A 23418-nucleotide genomic window follows, 5' to 3' on the forward strand; every position below is an offset into this window, starting at 1 on the left:
GGTTATAACAAAAGTTATAACAATCTGTAAAAATACCACAAATGAATATGATCTCATTCATTTTAACCAAGTAACCACTCCTAATAATAATCATAATAATAAAATAATGTTCTTGATTTTTGTTTTTATTTCACCCTCTTTTCAACATATTAACTATTTAACATTATTTTTATTATTATAATAATTATATTTAGATTTTGACAGCACATCCCTTAAAATGTCTTCTCTTTTTGCTTTTTTATCACAGTTAAATGTTTCTAAACCAACCTGGCAATATGGCTAAAATGCAGCAACAGCTGCAACCCAGCCATTGTGATAACCTGCATCCTTTGGATCATTGTGCTGGTGCATAATGTGACTTGTAGTTCAAAAGTGTTAAAAGTCACAAACTGATTGCCAGACAATCTCCTTCAGAAATTTCTGGCAGAGAACAGAATTCATGGTTCTATCAATTGAATCATGAACTCTGACCTTAACTGAGGCAAGTGAGGCTTGTAGAGCTTAAAATGTTGTTCTGGGTTCTTCTGTGACCTCCTACATGAGTTGGTGAGTTCTTGGAGTAATTTTGGTAGGTCGGACACTCCTGGGACGGTTCACCACTCTTCCATGTTTTCTCCATGTGTGGATAGTGGTTCTTGCTGTGGCTCTCTGGAGTACCAAAGCCTTAGAAATGGCTTTGTAACTCTTTCCAGACTCATTGACGTCAATAACTTTGTTTCTCATCAGTTCTTGAATCTCTTTAGGTAGGGGCATAATGCATTGCTGTTTATAATCTTTAAGCCTACTTCATGTTGTCATAAAGGTTCTATTTAAATGCTTGATACTACAGGTCTGGCAATTATCAGGCCTGGGTGTGGCAGGTCACATTGAACTCAACTATCCAAAATGTTTGGTCAATCACAGATTTATGATTTATCGAGGAGGGAAGGTTGGATTGTACAGCTTTTCTTCCCTTAATGAAATCATCACACAAAAACTATGTGTGTTCCCAGGTTATATTTGACATTTTGACATATTTATATGTTTGATGATCTGAAACATTAAAGTCAAAAGACAAAAGTAGTAAATCTGTTAGGTGACAAATACTTTTTCACATTATTATTTGCATGTACTAGGGCGGTTCGTAGCCGAGTGTGACGTGGCTGGAATGAAGATCAGTTCCTCCAAGTCCGAGGCCATGGTTCTCGACTGGAAAAGGGAGGCTCGCTCTCTTCAGGTTGGAGGGGAGTTCCTGCCTCATGTGGAGGAGTTCAAGTATCTCGACTGTTCACGACTGAGGGAAGAATGGAGCGGGAGATCGACAGACGGATCGGTACGGCTGCGTTGTTGTGAAGAGAGAACTGAGCCGAAAAGCGAAGCTCTCGATTTACCGGTCGGTCTACGTTCCTACCCTCACCTATGGCCATGAACTTTGGGTCATGACCGAAAGAACGAGATCCCGGATACAAGCGGCTGAAATGAGCTTCCTCCGTAGGGTGGCCGGGCACTCCCTTAGAGATAGGGTGAGGAGCTCGGCCATCCGGGAGGGGCTCGGAGTAGAGCCGCTGCTCCTCCACATCGAGAGGAGCCAGTTGAGGTGGCTCGGGCCTCCTGGATGCCTTCCTCGGGAGGTGTTCCAGGCATGTCCCACCGAGAGGAGGCCCAGGGGACGGCCCAGGAAACGCTGGAGGGACTATGTCTCTCGGCTGGCCTGGGAACGCCTTGGGCTCCCCCCGGAGGAGCTGAAGACCCGGATAAGTGGAAGACGACGATAAGTAATTCACAGCTTGAGAATCACAGGAATGTTCTCTCACACTGTTCCTTTTAATATGATATGATACCAGAGAAAGATGAAATAAAAGTTTTCTTTGGTCATTTAATAATTATATCATTTATTTAATACAATTTTTTGTTGTACAGCTGCAAATCTGAGGCTAAAAGAGTAAGTTATTTTATGCACGCATTACTCAATTTTACACAAAGAAAAAAAACTAATATGAAACAGAAAATCTGAATTTCTGATATTGCAACCCAGATGACTGAGCTTCATCAGTTTGATCCAGACAACCATGTAGAAAAAAATATGTCAAAACAGAGAGAAACTCAAAAGGAATAAAAAAAAAGAAAATTACAGCAGTATATAATGAAAATATAAATCTTGCAGACAGTAAACAATAAACCAGACTAAAAAAACTGGTATAAAAATTTGTCTTTAAATGCTCTGTTTCAACAATGTTTAAAACATGAAACATTTTGCTGTGATAATCAGTCCAGGCATAAAATTGAAATGAATTCATCCCAGTACTCAAAGTCAAAATCCATAGCAGGATGGGATAAAAGCCCCAAAAACAGATCAGTTGCACGGCATCGTCTAAATGTCTGACGCTCAATTCAGTCAGAAAGAAATGAGTTATGGACACAGTCTGGATGTAAACTCAGCCCACTTGTGGAAGCAGGAAAATGCGCCGGTAGCCCACCATCTTCATATTTGGCATCCATTTTGTGCAGTGGACCAGTACCACTGGCACCATAGCATGATACCACCACCACCATGCTTGACAGCTGGTCCAGTGTAGGTTTCTGGCAAACTGCAGCCAGTAACTACACTGGAAAATCAAACATTTTCAGGCTTAGACTTGGTAGGATGAGACTGAGGGGATTAGTCCGGGAATAGTACTCTTACTGTTAATTAGAATAATGTAATACTATGAGAAAATATTTTAGTACCAACATATTAAGATATATATTTTGTTCTTTAGGCAAAGTTTCTCTCTAACATTCAACAGAAGGGACTCTATCCCATCTACAGTTGCACCCACTCATCATGTTTATGACGTTCACATTAATTTTCCAGTCAGTAAAGGTGTTCAGTTTGTAGCCGGTAGTTTCTGTTAGCAGCATAAGAAGGATGTTTGACAATCCTCACAGTACTTACCAACACTCAGAACAATGGTCCAAGGAACTCAGTGAAGATCTAAGAAGGAGAACTGTAGGTTTCCATAAGGTGGGAAAGCATTCTGGGACCATTTCTACACAACTGCAGATTCAAAGATCATCAGTTCAAATACCTGAATACGAGTACAAATTATTCAGATGAGGCACTTTTCTAAGGTCTGGAAGAGGATCTAAAGTACCACCTCAGATGAAAGCAAATTGCTTAGGGTGTTCAACCAATTTGTACAATGTACCAGTACCACAGGCTCCACAGCATGATGCTGCCACCCCCATGCTTGACAGTTCACTCCAAAACCAGTTTTGGAGGCTCAAGTTTGCCCCGACTCAGAAACTGCAGGAACACCAGTGTCACTGTCCAGTGAAGCCAGTTTTACATCACCATGGACTGAGAGGGTGCTGACATAGAGAAAAGCCCAAGCTCCAAAATCCTTACCTTCAAGCTGGACTGAAATATGCAGCTGGTGCCCACATGGACCAGCCTAATGTCTTCTGGTGAAAAGTTTTACAGTGAGACAAGAAACTTTGAACTGGTATTTAAAATTAAATTTATATGTTCATAAAATCGATTAGAACTAAATTTCAAGAGTTTGATGATTTCAAGTTCCTTTTGAAAAACAAAAAAAAACAATCCTCCAAGGATGAACTGTAAATACCTTTCAGTCTCTTTGCTTTTTTCTTGTCTCTTTCTGAGCAAAATAACCAAAATACATAAAAATTAAGAATGTTTGGAGGAGTCAAGTTGAGGCTTTCAAAGCTAAGAACAATGCACCAACCATCAAGCATGGTGGTGGCAGTATCATGGTGTGGGGTTGTTTAGTGCCAGCGAAGCATTACACAAAGTCAATGGAATAATGAAGAAGGTGGACTACCTCCAGATTGTTTAACTTTGCCTCAAATCAGCAACTTGATGGTTGAAACTTGAACACAGTTGGGTGTTTCAACCGGACAGGTATCCAAAACTGGACCAAGAAGGCCAACAGTGAGCTTCTGGCCTTCCTAAAGCCCTGACGAGGTTAAAAAGCCGGGTCGGTGGCAGGAAACCAACCAGTGTGAACAAACTCTTAACTTGGCCAAAAAGGAAGGGTCAAATATCCAGCCACAATAATGCCATAAGCTTGCAGATAAGCTACAAAAAGCAGTGATTGAGGTACAAATTGCTAAGAGACATTTAACCAAACATTGGTAGGCAGGTATGTGAACATTTGAGTATTATTGTCTAAAAATCCCTGCTGTATAATCACTCCATCCTGGAGAATGAGCAGTTGAAATAAATCATTAAATGCCTAAAATGAACGACAATCATTTCCACGATGAGCGGCACGGCAAAGTTTGCAGGCTAGGCAGCATTTGGACTCACATCAGCCGGCACACAAGACTGAAAGCTGTCTTAAATAAGTGTATAAAGTCGAGGGACCTTCTGGCCACAACAACTTCAAGGATGCTAATCAACCAGGACATTGATCAGTGGAAGCTTATATCGGCTCCTTTGTTCTAGTAAGAAACAGGCCTGATTTCTGTTGATTAGTTGCTCTAAAACCATCCATTGTTTCAATGATATGTCATAAACATGCACAGGAAATTCTGCAGACAAGTGAAGCCAAAACTGGCTGTTCTGTACTTTCTTGAAAATAAAAATCTAGTTCTATAAAGCCAACACTGCTTTGCATTTTGAGTCCAGATGACGCTGCGTTTTGTTTCAGCTTCTCTTCATGAATAGTAAAAAAAATTAAAAAATCTTTTTCTTCTTCTAAAAGACATTCTCCCAGTAAAATATGAAAAAGATATCTACAGATGTTTCTTCATCTGGCCACTGTGAGGGATCAGAGGTCAGAGGTGGATCAGTCTACGGCCTCTGAGCCAGGCGACTTTTCCCTTCCTCCTGTTCCACCAGCTTGAAGTGAGTGTAGGACAGGATTCCTGCCAGCGTACAGAGGATCCCCAACGCCTGGGTGAGACACAGCAGGACAGAAATTCAGCTCAGGAAAACCAGGATAAATCCACAGAGCAGCACTAAAAGACACAAAAAAACTTGACCTGGTTGAGAGAGAGCGGGTCGTGGAAGAGCAGGTATCCTCCAATCAGAGTGATGCAGAACTTGAAATGACCAAACATGTTGTAGCTGAAGGAGGGAGTCAAGAGAGCACGAACTGAAGAAAACTATAAACCAACAGCTGCAAATAAAGTCAATTAAATCTCATAGTTTCACAGGAAGGAAAATAGGACAGAGAAAAAGATCTGTAAAAATAAAGCTCCAAACCCCTGATCCCTCCTGAAACAGAGGCTTCATGACCCCCCCACCCCATGTCAATGAAGGATACGTGACAGCCGAGGTGTTCCCAATGATCCAGTAGATGGAAAGGTTGACAAGGAACGCCACCACGCCCGAAAACAGCACCGTCACCTGGTCAGCAAGAGAACAGCACTCTTTAGTCACAGACTTTTGGAGGAAAGAGGTATTCAGGTATTTGTGTGTTTCATGTCTGACCAGAGCAGGCAGAGACCACGGTCCGAATATCCCACCGTCTCCGGTTAGTGGCTCAAACAGCGGGATGATCCCTAGGAGGAACGCAGACGAAAGAGGAGCCTGCAACAGACCCAGCATTAAAAAGTTGACAGAACACAATAATATTACAGTTAATAAAGTACTACGGATCCTTTGGATAGCCAGTAAATATATACAAAACCCTCCATATTTATTGTTTTCTACAGTATTTAAGTTTGCAGACTGGAAGAAGTTGCGTCTGCGTTTATGTGACCATTATCCTGCTGAAAGACCCAGTGACTACAATCCATTTTTAGATCTTCATTTCATGTACCCTGGTTTTTCTGAGTCTGTGATACCATGCACTGTGACAATGTTCCTGGGGCTTCTGGACCAGGCCCACAGCATCACATATCCTCCACCATGCTTAGCAGTGGTAATGAGGTTCATTTCCACATTCTGCTCTTGGGAGTTTTTAAACCTCCCTCATCATCCTCCTCATTCTAGGTAATTATTCATTTTAAAACTTTGGAGAGTGCAGCCAAAGTTCTCCATATTAAAATAAAGCAGATCAGAAGAACAAATAACAATAAAATAAGTTTAAATCAGGGTTTCCTGCCTTACAAGACTTGAAAAACCAAGCGTGGACAGACAGAGCAAACATGTCCCAAGTGTAGCTCAAAGAGCAATGGGAACAAGAATCATGAACAAGTTCATTAGCCTTAAATCCCAACTGTAGGAAAATGAGTTCAAGATTAAAACAATTAAACTAAAAATCTTTCAGACACATTTTCAAGATGAACAATTAAATAGAGAAAATAAAAAAAGAATAAAACTATCAAAGCAATTTCTAATCTTTGGGATTATTTAACGTAGTTCAGGAGTGCCCAGAATGGGTGGTGCTTTATTAATGGTGATTATTAGCCACAGTCATAAATGTTCCTCCAGCAATAAATCATGTGCTGGCAGAATGTATGAAATGAACACATCTCTGAAAGGTAAATGATCAACATGTTAACATCTGGACATACAGAGAAAGTACCAGTTGGATGAACTTTAATCGCATGAAATTAATGCAAAAACCTCTCAGAATCAAAGACAAAAAGACCAAATCTGTGAATTAAATTGAATCCAAGTCGGTGAGGTCAACACCAGTAATCATGTTATTGAATCCAGTCAGCCTAAATAATCCTGACCACATTCTGAAAATTCAGATCAAGATGTTTTCCACATTTAGTCCGGTTAAAACCAAACTTTAATGTATTATTAATGATTTTGAGAGAGATCAACACAAATACAAATCTGAAAAGTTGGCATGCATTTGTTTTCAGCCTTCTTGTTGTTTGTCTCCACCAGCTTCGTATATGCAGCTCACATAGGCAGAGGTTGCAAATTCTTCTTAGCAAAAATAGCTCAAGCTTAGTCATACTGGATGAAGGACAGTTTTAGAGTCTTGCCAAAGATTCTCTGTTGGATTTAGGTCTGGACTTTGACTAGGCCATTCTAAATTGTGCTTTGATCTAAATTATTCCACTGTAGCTCGGTATTAACAAATGATCTCCCAGCATTACCCTGTATTTAACAGTTTCTTTATGCCTGCTTTATAAAAGTATCCCCTCAGCATGATGCTGCCACCACCACAGATGGACGGGATGGTGTTTTGTTTTGTGAGGTGCAGTGTATGTCTGCTTTTGACCAAATATGGCGTTTTGCATGTAGAGCAAATTGTTCAAGGGTTGGTTACTGTTGCAAGGCAAAATTTGTATATCTTCAAGCCATGAGACGCCAGGATCAGAAGGTTTCAGGAGCTTATAACCTGAAGTTATGAAGTCACATGAAGTCCCAACTGGAGTCTTTATTAGGAGCAACAACTGACCTTTGCCCTGCTGCAATACAACACAGCTACAGTTGTAGTTTTTGCTTCAGACTTCTCACCTGATAATACAGAAGCTGCATGGAGTTCACCTGGAGCTCATGTTGTTTCGCCCCCACCCACTGAGAGACATAAAGACAGGCAGATTTTTATTATCTGCTTCATTTAAGTTTAGTTTTCTGCTCTCATGGTATCCATCCAGGGTTTATATTTACTCACCACTTGGTAGAGAGAAGTGACAAGAACCCCCAGTGTAGCAAACACCATCCCCAAGACATTGAAGCGCACATCATAATAGGAGTTCAGTATAACCCCCAAAGTTATGGGCACCTGTAGGGAGAAATAAAGCAAAACTTTTATCAAGAAAACAGCTGATTCCCACAATCATATTGCAGATTTTCCTCACTAGTGTCAGCTTAATCTTGGTAGAGAAAGTCTTCTTGTAGTACGTGGTCTGGATGAGGATGATGACGGGCGTGGTCATGGCTTTGGCCAGCTGGTACGTTCCTATTGAGTTGTTCTGCAGAGAGAGGTTGGTGAAGGCCACAAACCCACAAAAGCTGAGTGCCAGCCACATGATCCTGCGCACTGGAAGGCTCTTCGGAGAGAAGATGTCCATTTTCTGGCAAATGTAAAGTCCCAACCATGTGACCGCAAAATGGACAAGGGTAAGGGTCATGTTAGGGAAACCGTAGTGGACATAGATCCACTTGTTGATGAAGACGATGCAGATGGAGGACAACAGGTTGACCAGCAGGCCCGTGACAATGTGCCTGTTGGCTGAGAAACCCAAGAGCTGCCCGGTCATGGTTCCTGAAGTTCCAGAGTTTAACTTTTCCCAGGACTGAATCGCAATGCTCAAAATTTCCGACTACAAATAGAGAAGAAAGAGAAAGATCAATGATGAACATAGGGGCTTCATGCAGATTCTGACCCCAGTCAGATGCAGTGCTTTATGTTTGTCCTTTGCTTTTCTTCTGTTCAGGAGCAGAAAACGTTGAAAGTAGAGAAACGGATCTCAGTCCTGATCCAGCAGGGTTCCACCAACATGAGGATCTTTTCATACATGTGGCATCTAGATGGAGGGTTATTCTGAGACAATGTATTCAAGCATGTTTTTACTCCTATTTAATGAAACAATGCTGCAGTTTTAAATAAGCATCAGAACCTAGAGCTATTTCTTTCCAAATCTATGTTATCAAATATAATATAACAACTTAAAATAAGTTCCTATGAATTTAATATGAATTATAGCTTGACTCTATCTTATTTGACCCACTTCCTTGTCAGTCTGTATGTTTCTATGTGACTCTGCCACGCAATAAGAAAAGTTTACCCGGGGGTCTCCATCTTCCTTTCTCCTTCCCTGCTTCTCTTCTGGATCCGCTCCGGGAATTACCGAGCCGGTCCCAGCCTCCTTTCCCAGCGCTTCCAGCTGCAGCCCGGGGTTTTCCAGTGCCAGTATCTATGCTGCACCTGTGGAATATTTTCCCCAGCTCCTATACATTCAGCGGTCTAACGGAATAAAGCCTGAATTGCCCTGTTTGTTCCTGTTTCCTCCGTGTTTCACACCGCTCCGCGGCGGAGTGAGGAGCCACAGCGGCTGCTAACGGAGCGGAGGGGGGACTGGAGAGCAGAGATGGGACACACGGAGAGATGTCTCACTCCACACAATAAAAACACTCCATGTTTCAACATAGAATTGCAGCTAAAACAAATTGTAAATCGTGAAAATGAATATTTTTCGTCTCCCATTTCAGAAAGTGAAACTTGTATATTATATAGATTAGATACATATCGAGTAAAATATTTCAGACCTTTATTTCTTTAGAATATTGTGAAAAATGTAAATACTGAGTTCATGGAAAGTTGAGTGGAAGGAAAAAGTGCAGTAGGAAAAGGTGCGCCAGCAACAGAGAAAATGTAGCCTTGTGAGGCTTGTCAAGCAAAATCCATTTAAGGATTTAAGGGAGTTTCACAAGGAGCTGACTGAGGCTGGAGCCACTACAAAAAATGAACCCCACACATGGGCTACAGGCATCTTATCTGGGCTAAAGAGAAAAATAACTAGACTACTGCTCAGTGGTCGAAAGTCCTATTTCAGATGAAAGTAAGGTTTCATCTGGAATTTAGAGCACTTCATGGCTCCTTCTGCTGACAAGCTGTATGGAGATGCTGACTTCATTTTCCAGCAGGACTTGGTGCCAACAACACTGTCAAAGGTACCAAAAGCTGGTTTAATGACATTTGTGTTACTGTACTTGACTGGCCAGCATGACCAGAACTCCATAGATTTGTAGCTGGTGGAAGGAAATAGGATCACCTTACACAAATTGTGTTTATCTGGTACAAAATGCCTGTGAAACATGTAAAATATTTGTATGCCGTAGAAACATTTAAAACCCAGAAAATTAACATAATTTAACTTTCAAAAATTACATTTTGACAAATTCCTGAGTACGATCTAACCGTACACCTTAGCACTAAATTAATAAATAGAATTTGATTGTTGTAATAGTAAATAAGATTTAAAACCATGAAGAACCACACTCCATACCAGTCGGTGGCGGTAATGCACATCATAACGTTATTTGCCAACTGCCAAAAAATAACACAGAAGAAGAAGAAGAAGAACCGTACACCTTAGGGGGCAGTAGAGTGCCTCAAGCTTTTCAGTTTGCGGAGAATTGAAAACCGAAGAAGGAAACCTGCTAACCCTCGTGAAGCGGGAACTGACAGCTCTCCAAAATGGACTGGTAAAATATGTCGCTTTAACCTTTAACTGTGTTATACTGTTTAAGTTTCTCTGTCTTTCTCTGAGTTTTGTCTATTTGTCCATTAGCTTGTTGTGTAGTTTGCTTCTTGGGGAGCTAACTATGCTAACCCTGCCTCTCTGAATGCGGATGCTAACAGGCTAATTTTTGTTGACATATTTAATTGAAGTTGTTCGTAGTTGGAAATGCGAGATAATTATCATTTACACGAGTTAGAGAACGGAGAAATGTAAGAACAACGACTGTCTACGGTATAACTAATAAAAATAGTGCTTTACTGTTAGCAGAGAGTCAACGTTTATATTAATGCATTAGCTTCCGATCTCATTTAAAACAATAATCTAGAATTATTGTATCTCTCCAGAAGATTTTTAATGTTAAATGTAGTTAATGAAGCTTTTCTTTATCACTGCGGCGCTGGAGTAGGTCAGAGACAATCACTGCTTAAGGTTCAGCATCTAATTGAATGGACTGATTTGGTTCACAAACTAATGAGTCCTCAGGGAGGGAGAGGGGGAATTATTGAGGAGTATACTAACATAAAATCAAGATTAGGGACATCAAGGAGGTGCACAAGAAGAAGCTGGAGAGCACACTCCACCAGAACAATATCAGAGATCCGTGGTCATGGATAAGGATCACAGTCTTCGAGCAGAAAGATGGTCGCATAGAGCTGATGAACTGAGCACATTCTTCAGTAGGTTCTGTTCAGAAACAAGCTCAAATATTTCATCTTCAATCTTGGCCATGTTGCCTTCTGCTTCTACATTTTCTCTTCCACCAAATCAGGAATCTTTAACCTTAGCCTGACCCAGGAGAAGGTTCCAGTGTTGTTGAAGACCTCCTGTCTTGTTCTGGTACCAAAGAAAACCCACCCATCTGTCCTATAAGGCATGTACATGTTGGTCCAAAGTTAGACGGAACTGGCATGTTGATCCACACACGAACACGCCTACGGAGGACCGTTATATTTTGTATGAAGAATAACAGAACTACATTAAACATGGTGGCATCCAGTATGTTTAATGTATGTTTGGAACATTACATGTCCTTATGTTTATTCTCTTGAGACTCCTCGTGAAGTGAAGAGTACAGGTAAGTCTTGATAAATTAGGATATCATTGCAAAGGTAATTAATTTCAATAATTTAATCAAAAAACTGAAACTATTGTTGTGGAGGCATTATTCACAGAGGTAAGCTGGCTTCTCAGAGTGCTGCATCCAAACATATTAATTGAAAGTTGAGAGGAGGAAAAAATGATAGAGAAGCGGTACACATGCAACAGTGATAACCACAGCCTTGAGAAGATTATGAAGCAACGTGCGTTAAAGGGTCTTGGGGATATTTCCAAGGTACAGCTGGGTTGATTTGATTAGGACAAAAATCTTCAGATTTTAACTTGCCTTCAAACAATTACACTCCATCCTTATTTGTGCAGCCAAACATCAACTATTTAATCATGCTTTGCTCCTAACTGTACATTTTAAATAATCAAATAGATACAAATACATGGTGTGTGGTGTCGTCCTAAAGGGGTCAGAGTGAGCTGCTCTCTCCGGTGGTCCGAGATGATGAGGTGACAGTCGCCGCCCGCAGGAGGAAGAAGGTGGCCTGTATCCTTAAAGCAAAAACACTGCTGTTTGTGCTTTTACATTGCAATTTTTGTGATTAGTGTTTAGCTGCGTTGAATGATAAACTTCTTTCTAATAATGTCACTGAATCAAGAGTTTTCTTCCCCCAATGAGTTATTTAAGATGAAATATCTGCCACTGGAGAAGATAGCAGTCGACTAAAGTTATGAAAATGCAGTTTATGTCCCTGATAGTTTGGTAGCTTTGCTACACATAAGAGAGAGAGCTCGAGTCATTCGTAGAGATGCACTGATCAAGGATTTACTGGCAGGTTTTCTTTCAGGTCCGATCAGCCGAACTTTCACCAGTAGATCTTTTTAGTTTTGAAGAAAAGCATGAAATGTGAAAATGTGTAGCAGGATCATTGATTAGAGGCGTTAGTTTTTAAATCCATCATAAAATGAAAGAATTAATTAAATGAAGGGCCTCAGAGAAAACTGCACAAGACCTGGAGTTGGAAGTGGATTTTTCTCAGCCTAACATGCTGCTATTTGTTTGTCTGGGAGTTTGAAATAAACAAATCATTGTTAGGGATACAAATCCAGATTAGAAGTAGTTTGGGTCTGAACATCTCTGTTTCTACTGCTCTGCAACCTCAGATCTGTTGTTTTCCTGACTCTCTGCCTCAGTCCCCTCACCAGACGGCAGCCCAGTCATTCCCTCATTAACACCGGCCCGCTCCCTGCCGAGGAACACCCCCGCTTCCCTGTTCAGACAGGCCGGTGAGGGTCAGATTTAAACCTGATGATTTTACCATTAAACCACTCCATTTTTAACTAAATTCCAATCTTTGGTCCATCTTTCTGTCTCCCAAGTCACTCCCAGAGTTCCAGATGTTTCCTCCATTTTGTTTTCTGGAGTTCGGACGCCTCGATACACACACACACCCAGAAATGTGTTCAGCAGCATGGTGAGAGACAAACACAGACGCATTAAAAGGCATCCATCGTTTATTTGAATTTATTTACTAAAGATAAATATGACCCACGTGTAGAACTTGGACGACAGCGACTGGACCAACACCTTGTACACCTCCGGCGTCTCCGGATTGGACAACAGCAGCTTCTTCAGAGACGACGATGCGAACCTGAGCTCAGCTCTGCTGAAGGAGGATGACCCAGGAGAGGCAGGTGAGGGAAACCAAACGTCTCCAAGCTTTTCTCTGATAGACTACTGTGTTGGTATATGGAGCACATTCTAACATCCGACTCTGATCCACTCAGCGGCTGCCAGTCTTTTCCCAGAATTCCTGGCCTCCTTTCTGAAACACTCTTCCTCTGCTGCGTTTGAGCTGTTGGAGGATTATCAGAACATCTGCCAGGAGAAGGTAGGTGTGCCTGAAACCTACCTGTTCTCTCAATTATTATTGATGCATTTCCATAAGAAAAAACAGCCTCTAACAGAACATCTTTACTGATTATTTTTAAGGTGGACGTGCTGCAGTCTGTGGTGCTGAGAGCGGGTCAGAATAGTAAAACAGCAGGTGTCCGCTGGCTGCTGCAGCAGGAGAACTGCACCTGGAGGCTCATCGCTTCTCTCTACAGGTATCCGTCCAGCTGACTGAGCGGGCGTTTGTCTTCCCGCCGGCTTTTTTCTAAGTTAACCCGATGTCTTTTTCTGCAGAGATCGGATCCAGTTGGCGCTGGAAGAGGACATGATGATAGACATGGTTGTAAGTGGAACTTTTTAGAATTGAAAATGAGTGGAAAAAGCAGCCCAAGTCCAAGGAAAACCTTTCAGGACACGGTTAGGTGAATATTTGACTGCTTAAAAGGAATATGGGGAGAAAAGAGATGATTTAAGAAACAATATTGCATGCAGGAGAGATGTGGTTCTGATCCAACCTGCATTATGTTAGCCACAGTCATGTATGAGCAATACGCATGTCAAAAAACGTTTTGCAATTCGAGTCTTCATACATCCCAAGAAAAGAGCCGATCAGACGTTTCTGTGAACATGAGGTTGTGTTTGTGTCTGCAGGTCCCCAGTGAAAGTGAGAAGGTCGTTGTGGATAAGCTTTTCCAGCGAGACGCCGTCATACGACAGAGCCAGGTAACATACAGACACATACTGGTTTTAGTTAATTGGGAAGATATTAAGATGTAAGATTTTGTCTTTTTATAAATAAAGAAACTAAAACAACTTGGAAGTTCTGGATGTGAGATCTTTACTGTGATGAAGCTTAACTCATTCTAATGTAACTGCCCTGCTGGAACAGGCAGGTTTAAATCTACTTTCTGATGTTCACCAGTACCACTGGCATTAAAAGAACCCCTCAGCATGATGCTTCCACCACCGTGCTTGACAGCTGGTACAGTGTTCTTGGGTTTCAAAGCCTCACCTCGGCTCCACCAAAGATACTTCTTTTCATCTTGCCCAAGCAGCTCAATCTTTGACAGACACAATAACTGGTTCAGAAATGGAGTGATCAAACTGTCAAGCATGGTGGTGGCAAAATCATGCTTTGGGACCATTTCACTGCACGTGGCATGGTGCATTGCACAAAGTGGATGGAACAATGAAGAACTACCTTTTATATTATTCTGCTTAAACTCTAGATGGTTGAAACTTGGACCCAATTGGGTATCCCAACAGAACAATGAACCCACAAACGCATCCAAACGGGTTTTATACCAGATTAAGCAGGTCATCCCACTGGATTAGCATTTCCCAGTACCCTGACCATGACCCTTTAAAGCTTTCTGGACTATGTTTTAAAGCTTGGACCGTTCCATAAAAACAAACAATTGAGCTGAGCGAATTCTGCCAGGAAGAGAGGTCATTTATTCAGCCAGAATGATGCCAAGTGGTTCAACGTTAAGAGAGTAAAGCCTACAGCTAAATAAAGTTGTTTTTTTTATTGCAGCTGGTGGTTGATTGGCTAGAGAGCATCGCCAAGGATCAGATTGAAGATTTTTCTGATAACATTGAATACTACGCCAAAAACGTGTGCTGGTGAGTAGATCTCTTTTTGTTCCTCGGTGTGAAATGCACCTCAGCATGTGGATAAAAACACTTGTGTGCCATCTAGGGAGAACACGCTGCACGCTTTGAAGATAAGGAGCAAGAGTGTTCCCGACTTCCACATTCCTCTCGTCACAGAGCTGGTGAGGCTTGTTTCTGCAGAGAGAACATGTCCTCTCCGACCACTGTTAGAATGTAATGGTTGCATTTACCTGTGCAGGACCCAGATGCTCCTCTCCGGCAGCAGCGCCCCCTGGCGGATCTGGACAGAGAAGATGACGCACGACTGCTGAAGAACCTGTTCACTCTGATCCGAGCGGGAATGACAGATGAGGTAGAGAAACAGATTTTACTTCATAAATGAGGATTTAACTTTTCATACAGACCAGAGAACCTTCCATGCAGTTTGAAGTTCAGCTGTTATTGCATTGTTATTTATATATTTTATGCATGTTTCTAGGCTCAGAGGCTGTGTAAACGCTGCGGTCAGGCCTGGAGAGCAGCAACTCTGGAGGGCTGGAAACTCTACCATGATCCTAACATGACCTCAGGTAACAACTGACCACTTGTTGGCAAATTTATCGCTGTTAAAACCTGGCTTTCTGCAAACCACAGTTACAAAAACAGACCAGAAGAAAACTGACAAAAATCAAGACTAACCTGTAGATATGCAAATAATTAAAAAAATGAAAAGCAATCCAATATCGGTGTAAATTTTCATTTTGGTGCATCCCTGAAAATTGGTGTAATTGCTGTAAATCTGATTTGGGATCCTATATAATCCATTTAATTGTTTCCAGATTTCATTGCATTTTCCCCAAATTCCACCTTCTTCATTCTAACCATGTTTATTAACCCAAAAGATCTGTAATTTTGAACTGAATGAAAAATAATTACCGTATTTTCCGCACTATAAGGCGCACTTAAAAACCTTAAATGTTTTCAAAAAATGACAGTGCGCCTTGTAATCCGGAGCGCCTTATCTATGGATCAATTGGTTAATTGGTTGATCCATACTGGTTGTACACGGCGCTCTGTCAAAATGTTTCAGTACGACTGGTAAACTACAAAGCCGCACCGCTTGCAGCATTACGGCTACCGTAGTCAGGGGTGTCGCCGAAGTAATAGCGGTAAACACCTGTACTGTGCTTACTCCTAGTCCAACACCACTTGTGTGTGTATAACATTTGAATGTACTGTTGCAGGAATTGCCTGAACTATATGTGATTAGAAGCTCAGTGTGTGGGGTGTATGTTTCGTGTGTGTGTGTGGAAGATGTTGACATTACTCCTCCGGACAGAGGTGGCGCTGTGTGCTGCCGTAGCTGAGAATCAAGAGTGAAGGAGTGACGTCGGTATTATTGTGTGTGTGGGGTGGGTAGAGACGGCGACCGGAGCAGCGGTGTATGAGTCTGTAAGCCCTGTGTTTTTACGTGCTGCAAAGTCATTAAAAAGAACCCCGAATCTCGTCAACAACTCAGTGTTTTGATGCTGTTTCTTCATGTTCAACTCAGCAACGTATGAGTGAGGGAGTTAACCCCGAGGAAACTAGTAACTTCGGCCCTGGAGAAAGCGTCTCCCCTGTGTCATCAGACTACGGTCAGGGGACAGAAACAGGAAAGGTTAACGGTACTAACGTTTGATTTAGTGCATCAAACTGTTTCTTTTACGTGTTTACTGAATCAAGGAAAAGTTCCCTTTCACGTTTTAACTAACGTTTGATTTCAACTTCAACTTCATAGACTCCAATGCATTCCTAACGTGCGGTTGGTTCTATTCAATAGATTTCTATGTAGAGGAGACCTTACCATGAGAGTGAATGGAGTTATCAGAACGCTGGTTTGTAGTGTATTAATAAAGTTTGACTGACTGACTTATCTGACTGTTTTGTTGACATTCTCTTTAGCTCCATCTAGTGGATGCATAACGCAACCCCAGTCAAACGTTTGACTGCAGTAGCTTCTATTCTATGCGCCTTATAATCCGGTGCGCCTTATAGTGCGGAAAATACGGTAATGAAATAAAAAACCAACAAGTTCTACCATTACTGTTCTTTAACTTTCACAAATATAACAACGTCCTGCGGGTTCAGCAGAACATTAGGTGCTGTTGCAGGGTGTTTACCCGTCATTTGTTTAAAACAACAACAGCCAGTCTAAACCCCTCAGATCCAGTCTTTCTTTAAGCTCTGAGCTGTTTTTGCAGGCTGATTCTTTATAGGAAGATGTATTCAGCCAGAATGTATAGCATTTCTGTAAAAACTGGACCAATGCTGTCGCTCTTTGACCGTTTCTGTCTGCAGGAAACTCAGAGCTGCAGCCTGTTGAAGGAAACCCACACAGAGGGATCTGGAAGGCCTGCTGCTGGAGGATGGCTGAAGAGGTCTGCTTACCTTCACCAGACCTGGGAATTCAAATAAGAAGCAGACATCAAATATGAACTCTTTGTTTTCATTGTAGGAGCAGCTAAACAGATACGAGAGGGCGATCTACGCCAGCCTGAGCGGAAACATCAAACCGGTGATTTATTCACTTCTACTCCACAACAGAAGGTCGCTGCATCAGGACTGGTTATCATTGTCTGGGTGTGTTTCAGCTCCTGGCTGTGTGTGAGTCGTGGGAGGACTGTGTGTGGGCGTACTTCAGAGTCATGGTGGACTCGCTGGTTGAAAAGGATCTCATGTCATCAGGCATGGCCCACCAGGAGTTGGAGACACTACCGCGGGAATATCTGGAGGCAAAGTACGACATAAATGATCCGAAGGGGTGAACAGTAGGGATGAAACCTCCGGTGCGCCTCTGATTACTCTGATTACTTTCTTCTTCTCAGTTGGACCATGGAGAAAGTGTTTGAGGAGCTTCAGGCATCAGAATCGAAGGTGAACCTCATGATGAGTGCTAATGTTATAATCACATGACTGACCTCACCGTTAATCACTGTTTCTGTGTCTTTGGGACAGAGAGTGTTGGACGAGACTAAAGAACATTATCACGTTATCCAGAAGTTTGTGATTCTCGGAGATCTGGACGGTAAAATTGACCTCACAAATGACCTGTTTTAGTACCTGTACGGTGGCTGAGAGAGCTCAACCAGCTGCAGCACAAGCACAAGGTGGCTCATCTCGATCTGCACCTTAAGTGTAAGCAGAAAACAAATCTTAACGACGCAACAGAAAAGTGGTTGTTGCTTTTGTTCTGACATGTTTAAGAGGACCGTGCTGCTGAGAGGGGACCTCATTGTGCAACCAGAACTCAAACAAAGGGTTTCCACGACCTGCTGGCTTCACAACCAGATCTCAGTGCCTTGCAAAAGTATTCGTACCCAGCAGATATTTTTCACATGTTCTCATTAATCGTAATGTGCTTTATGGGATTAAATATCACAGACCAGCACAGACTAGGGATGATTTGGGAAGCTAAGCTATTTTTTTTTTTTTTTTTTTACAGCTAGTCGTTTTGGGGTTCATCTACAACATTTGCACACCTCAAGCTTAAGCGGAAGGTTGAAGAGCATCTCTAAACGTCTGTTTTCAAGTATCGGCACAGATTCTTAAGTGGTTTTGGGTCTAGACTTTGACTAGGCCATTCTAAAACATGAATCTGCTTTGATCTAACTCCTTCCATTGTACCTCTGGCTGAATGTTTAGGGTGGTTGTCCTGTTGGAAGGTGAACCTCCACCCCAGGCTCAAGTCTTCTGCAGCCTCTAACAGGTTTTCATCCTAGATTGTCTTGGATTTAGCTCCATCCATCTTCCCATCAACGTTTACCAGCTTCCCTGTGCCTCCTGATCAAAATTTAGGATGATTATATTACTTTCAGTTGATTCGTAACATCAAATCCCTAAAAGAATACATAGAGGTAAGGCGGATGAATACTTTTACGAGGCACAAAAATGGACGACGGGGTGTTTTCTAGCTTTTGTAGGTGAAAGCAATTCAATATATAAAGTCATTGCACCTTCACACTGGATGACCCCCTATACACAGTCTGGAGGAGGACATGTGGCTGAAGTATTTTGCAGGTCTGGGTTAGGTCTGTTCATTCATCCAACAGTCTATTAAACATGGTTGGATAGTTGTTGCTGATCTTTCTCCCAACATACTTAGTTGTCTTTTCTTGACAGTAAACTTATTTGCTTCTTATTCTAACCTTCAGTCTGTCTTTGTGTCCTAATCAGGACTGATGGATGAGTTTTCTGATTGGCTCACAGCCTCTAAGCCCCTCCCTTTCCATCTGCTGCGTTTTATGACTCACCTCGTGTTGTTTTTCCGCTCTCTGGGTTTGGCTCTGAAGGTAAAGTTGATTTGAAGTTCGGCAGGAGGAGCTGTTTTGCATCCCACTGACTTTTTATTTTTTATTTAACCTGCTAATAAAAGAAAAGTCAACTCTGTAAAGGAGCAATAAACAAATTCTTTCTGTTTCAAGGAGGAAGTGTGTGTCGACGTGCTTAAAGCCTACATCTCACTTCTAATCCGGGACCAGCAGACAAACATCGTGGCGAGCTACGTGGGCCAGCTTCCCGCCGAGCTGGCCACCACGCAGTACGCTGCTTTCTTGGAGACGGTCAGCCAGCCGGAGCTCCGCCCTCGGTGCCTGCAGCTCGCCACTGAAGCAGGTGAGATGAGAGTAGTTTAGAGGCCAGTAGGACAACAGATGCTCATATCAGGAGGATCTTGAACGTTTCGGTGTTTAGGTCTGGACGTCTCTGCGATAACGAGGCTGGTGGTGGAGACGGTACGAAGGAGAGACGATGCAGATTTTACTCACCACAGCCAGACACTGGAGACGGGAACGACAAAGGTAAAACCCAAACTGAGTTACAATGTTCTCGTAGTGGAAACTTGTTTGATTCTAAAGGAAAAAGGATGACGGGAAAGTCACTAGTTAGTCCAACTTGTTGCTGCAATCAAATACCAATAATCTGCAACTTCATTGATGAAATGAGCCAGTTTCCAGTTCACTGATTTATGCTCTTGGGTCAACTGCTTGAATACAATATTTGGTGGGCTGTTATATTTGAAATTCCATGTATTCAGACTCTGCATGGCAGAAGTTTATTTGACCGGCTGCCTGGGCCTTCACGGCTCTTTCTGCAGACACTTGATACAGATTTTATTGACAAGAGAGTCTAAAGCTCACATAGAGTGGTGGCGACATCCAAAAATATTTAATAATATCACAGATGCATGTTTTCCTGAAACTGTGCTGTATTATTTTTGTCTTACAAGCATCAACTCTAATCGACCTCCTGCTGGTAGATATTGTTCATTTGAGTCATATATGCACGTTTCCTTACAGTGGAATATAAGTGAAATATCGAAAATGACTTTAAATCATCAGGTGTCAAAGCAGGAGCAGGCTGGTAGGAAGTCATGCATGGTCTTCACAAAATGTCTTGCAGCCATTTTACAGTAAACAACCAAAACTATAAAGGTCTGAAACGGCAAACGGGAAATGTGTAAAGTACCCTCTGCTAAATGTTTTGCTTGTACTTTGGATCACTAAGCTGCTAAGAACACTTCCACTAGGGGGCAGTGATGTGCCAAGTTTACAATAAGTTGTTCTGGTCAACAGTTTTTAAATGTCCATCCTTGTTAGATGTATTGTAATCATTTAATTTAATGAATTGATTATCAAAGAATGGATGTATTGTGTTATTACCTGTATCATATCATAGTGTATTTAGTGTTTCCTAGTTGGAAGCAGCAATTGTTCCCTGGGTGTTTGCAGGTTTTTTTTAGAGTGCTACTGTAACTGTTTGCTCTGATAGGAGGACCAAAAGAAAACTGACGTTATTGATTGGCTGCTGTTTGACCCTGCCCACCGGGCTGAGGCCCTGAAGCAGTCCAACGCCATCATGAGGAAGTTTTTGGGTAATTTTTCTTCACTGTTGGAACCTTTAAAACTCTTTATTCCTGCTAATGTGACTAAAAATGATGCCTCGTTCTGTGTCTCTCAGCTCTGCAGAAACATGACGCAGCCAAGGCCGTTTTCTCCAAAGTTCCTGAGGATTCAATGAGGGAAATTTACTCACAGTGGACGGGTGAGGGGCAGACCACTCCTCTACCTGCAGAGGACGAGAACGCCATCAGAGAGCACCTGTGCATCAGAGCTTACCTGGTCAGTCAGCCTTTTGCTTGATGACACTGCAGCTGTGGTGGTGCAGGTATAAAAACTGAAATAATGTGAAACCTGTATGTTCCTGCCTCTACAGGAAGCCCATGAGGCATTCACTGACTGGTTCAGCCACAGCAGTTCTGCACCACAGAAGCCAGCATTGGCTCCAGAAGCCAAATTCACAGAGAGAGTGGCCAATGAGATGAAAGAGAAGGAGTACCAGGTACACACAATGATTGAACGTCTCAGCAGTTGTTAATTTTATCTTTCCAAGCAGTCAAACCTTTCTGTTATCTTTTAAAGTATTCTCGATAAACAGTTCTCTGTGTTGACAGACATGAAATATGATTTTTAGTGTTAATGAATAGCCTAAAGAGCTATTGGCTGATGACTTGACATAGAGTAGATGATCAGCTGTAAGGTGATTAATTGCTCAGGTCCAGACAAACGGATCCAATTCATATCTAGTTATATGGAAGCCAGTTTGTCTCAAAGTTCAAGTCAATCAGATGTATTACAATACATTCATTCATTTAGTCGGATTCAGCTCCAGTTCAGTACAAATGATAAAATACAGTAAAATTGGAGGTTGGTAACATGTTTTCCAAGGAAGTTGAACCGAGTCCATCGAGTCGTTACCTTTGCAGCAGTCCGTCCGTTGAGAAAGCATGTGGCAACAGTGGAAAAAAGAAGCACTCTCCTCCAGCAGAACCAGAACCAGGCGCAGCATGAGTGGCCATGTGCCTCTACTGGCTGGGTGATGAGAGGTCACGAAGAAAAAACACAGAAAAATGTGTTAGGAGTACTTTCTATGGAAAGAAAAGATACCTTGACCTCTTCAGTCCTCCTAAGCATCGCTGAAAGTTTTCCAAGAGATCCTGAGATAATGTTGATGGCTTTCTTTCTGTTAAAAAAGGTTTTACAACCAACAACTCCAGCAGAATAAAGATGTAGCATGTAGCAGTCCTGGTTTATAGGCCATCTTACTACTAAGAGTACAGAAGAACAAATGTTAAAATGTTACCAAACAGGGCCTCTTTAGGTACCAGATCAGTGGGGATTAAGATAAAATCATCCCTAATTAATTATCTTGTTTTTTTTAGGCCGCCTTGAGTGCCTGGTTGAGCCGCCTTGATGTCTTAACTGAAGACGTGAAAGAGAGAATCTACAACGTGTTGCTGTTTGTAGATGGAGGATGGATGGTCGACAACAGAGAAGTTCATGTAGTTCTACAATGTTTAACTTTTGATTTTATGTTTTAATTGGCATCTTTCATCCAGTTAGCTTAGCATTAAGGCTGCAGATGGGTAGTTGGTGTGAATAAACTAAAGATGTTTTTGTTTCCAGGAGTCGGAGCCAGATGAAGAGCGAAGCCACCAGAAGGCAGCGTTACGCTCTCTCTGTCTTCCCCGCCTCACCTTTCTTCTGCTCAGCGTGCTGCAGAGCTCCTCCCGACACCAGGAGGCGCTGCGACTCGCCGACATCATCTCATCTGACCAACATAAACTCTACCAGGTAACTGGAGGAAAAGGCTGTGGTGAATTCCAGCTTTCTACCTTTAATTGGCTCCTAATGTCAGAGCTCTGCTTTGAGACAGTTTTGTTTAATTAAATGATGAAGAAAGATAATAAAAGTTGTTTGGTTGCAGGTTTTCTCTAAAGAGGAGCTGAGAAGGTTTCTTCAGAAGTTGCGAGAGTCGTCGCTCGCACTGTTGGATCAAGGACTCGACCCGCTGGGCTATGAGCTGCAGCCATGATCTTACAGAAAACACACGCACACGCATTCAGAACATTGTTTCAATAACTGCTCTCTTCCTCTCAGAAATGGTTTTTTTGTTTGCTAAATAAAAACTTTTGTTTCTTGTAGAGCAGCTGTGAATTTGTGTTTCTCTTGATACTGTTGCTGTCTCAGCAGCTACTCTTACTGTAATGAGGAAGGTTATGGTTCCCTGCCTATAGGTATCTAAATAAATTAGCAATACTAAATTCTCAATTTAGAAAAAGATACCTCCACATAACTTTTCTTGAGTGTAATTGGATTCTGCAAGATTTGTTGTATTTTGCTTTTACTTCATACATCCAAAAATGAGCACATTTTTGCTTAAAGTTCAACGGGTTTAAATGCATCTTTAAGTTTCTGACACTGAACCCAATTCAGATGTAGGTAATGGACAATTCTGGAAAGTATCTTGTAAGTTTTGGATTTGTCCCTAAATTACCCTGCAAGTTTTGGATGGTTCCTGAAAGTGTTCTGCATGTTTCTTAGATGTACCCTAGGGAGGTTCTGGAGATGCTGAGGAGTTAATTCAGGCATTTTAATCAGCTATGATGGAGTAAAACTATCTAAAATTTGAAGGACCCCGGCCTTTGAAGAGTGGATTTGCACACACCTGCTTTATGATTTAAAGTGCTTTAAGTAAGTTTTGGACAAGCCTGGAGAGAAAGCCGACTTTAAAGTAGTTCCAGAAAGTATCCTGCAGGTTTTGGACAGCTACAGAAAGTGAAGGTTGCTACCAGCTATGTTTAAAATTTGATATTTTCATGTATAATTTTTATCCAAATAATTTGATAGTTTTTTTTGCTTTTTATTTAACTTCTAGGTAATTTGCCAACAACCACTATCGATCTAAAGGAACGTTTCTTC

The 23418-nt window shown here is 41.8% G+C and overlaps 2 protein-coding genes across 3 annotated transcripts; one reads left to right on the forward strand and one right to left on the reverse strand.

The window, feature by feature from the left end:
* Positions 1–1854: 1854 nt before the first annotated feature.
* Positions 1855–8897, reverse strand: slc35e3 (solute carrier family 35 member E3). 2 transcript variants are annotated; one of them, XM_047390280.1, is made up of 8 exons: positions 8626–8896; positions 7696–8160; positions 7509–7619; positions 7352–7411; positions 5420–5518; positions 5253–5335; positions 4969–5053; positions 1855–4879 (listed from the first exon to the last, which is right to left on the reverse strand). In XM_047390280.1, exons 2-8 carry the CDS (start codon positions 8095–8097, stop codon positions 4778–4780), a joined length of 942 nt encoding a protein of 313 aa, XP_047246236.1. In that variant the 5' UTR covers positions 8098–8160; positions 8626–8896; the 3' UTR covers positions 1855–4777. The 2 variants fall into 2 exon arrangements, with proteins under 2 accessions (XP_047246236.1, XP_047246237.1); XM_047390281.1 differs by having other exon boundaries at positions 7696–8897.
* A 1020-nt stretch (positions 8898–9917) lies between these two features.
* On the forward strand, positions 9918–22640 carry nup107 (nucleoporin 107). Its single transcript, XM_047390484.1, has 27 exons — positions 9918–10045; positions 11598–11677; positions 12325–12417; positions 12511–12605; positions 12690–12825; positions 12919–13022; positions 13124–13239; positions 13319–13367; positions 13676–13747; positions 14562–14650; positions 14727–14802; positions 14880–14993; positions 15120–15210; positions 16961–17040; positions 17118–17177; positions 17254–17399; positions 17488–17536; positions 17618–17687; positions 18836–18951; positions 19084–19273; positions 19352–19458; positions 20429–20531; positions 20618–20778; positions 20873–20998; positions 21879–21998; positions 22123–22290; positions 22424–22640. Exons 1-27 carry the CDS (start codon positions 10038–10040, stop codon positions 22529–22531), a joined length of 2727 nt encoding a protein of 908 aa, XP_047246440.1. The 5' UTR covers positions 9918–10037; the 3' UTR covers positions 22532–22640.
* The last annotated feature ends 778 nt before the right edge of the window (positions 22641–23418 follow it).

Source organism: Girardinichthys multiradiatus, chromosome 17 (assembly GCF_021462225.1).
Source record: "Girardinichthys multiradiatus isolate DD_20200921_A chromosome 17, DD_fGirMul_XY1, whole genome shotgun sequence".
Lineage (NCBI taxonomy): Eukaryota > Metazoa > Chordata > Actinopteri > Cyprinodontiformes > Goodeidae > Girardinichthys > Girardinichthys multiradiatus.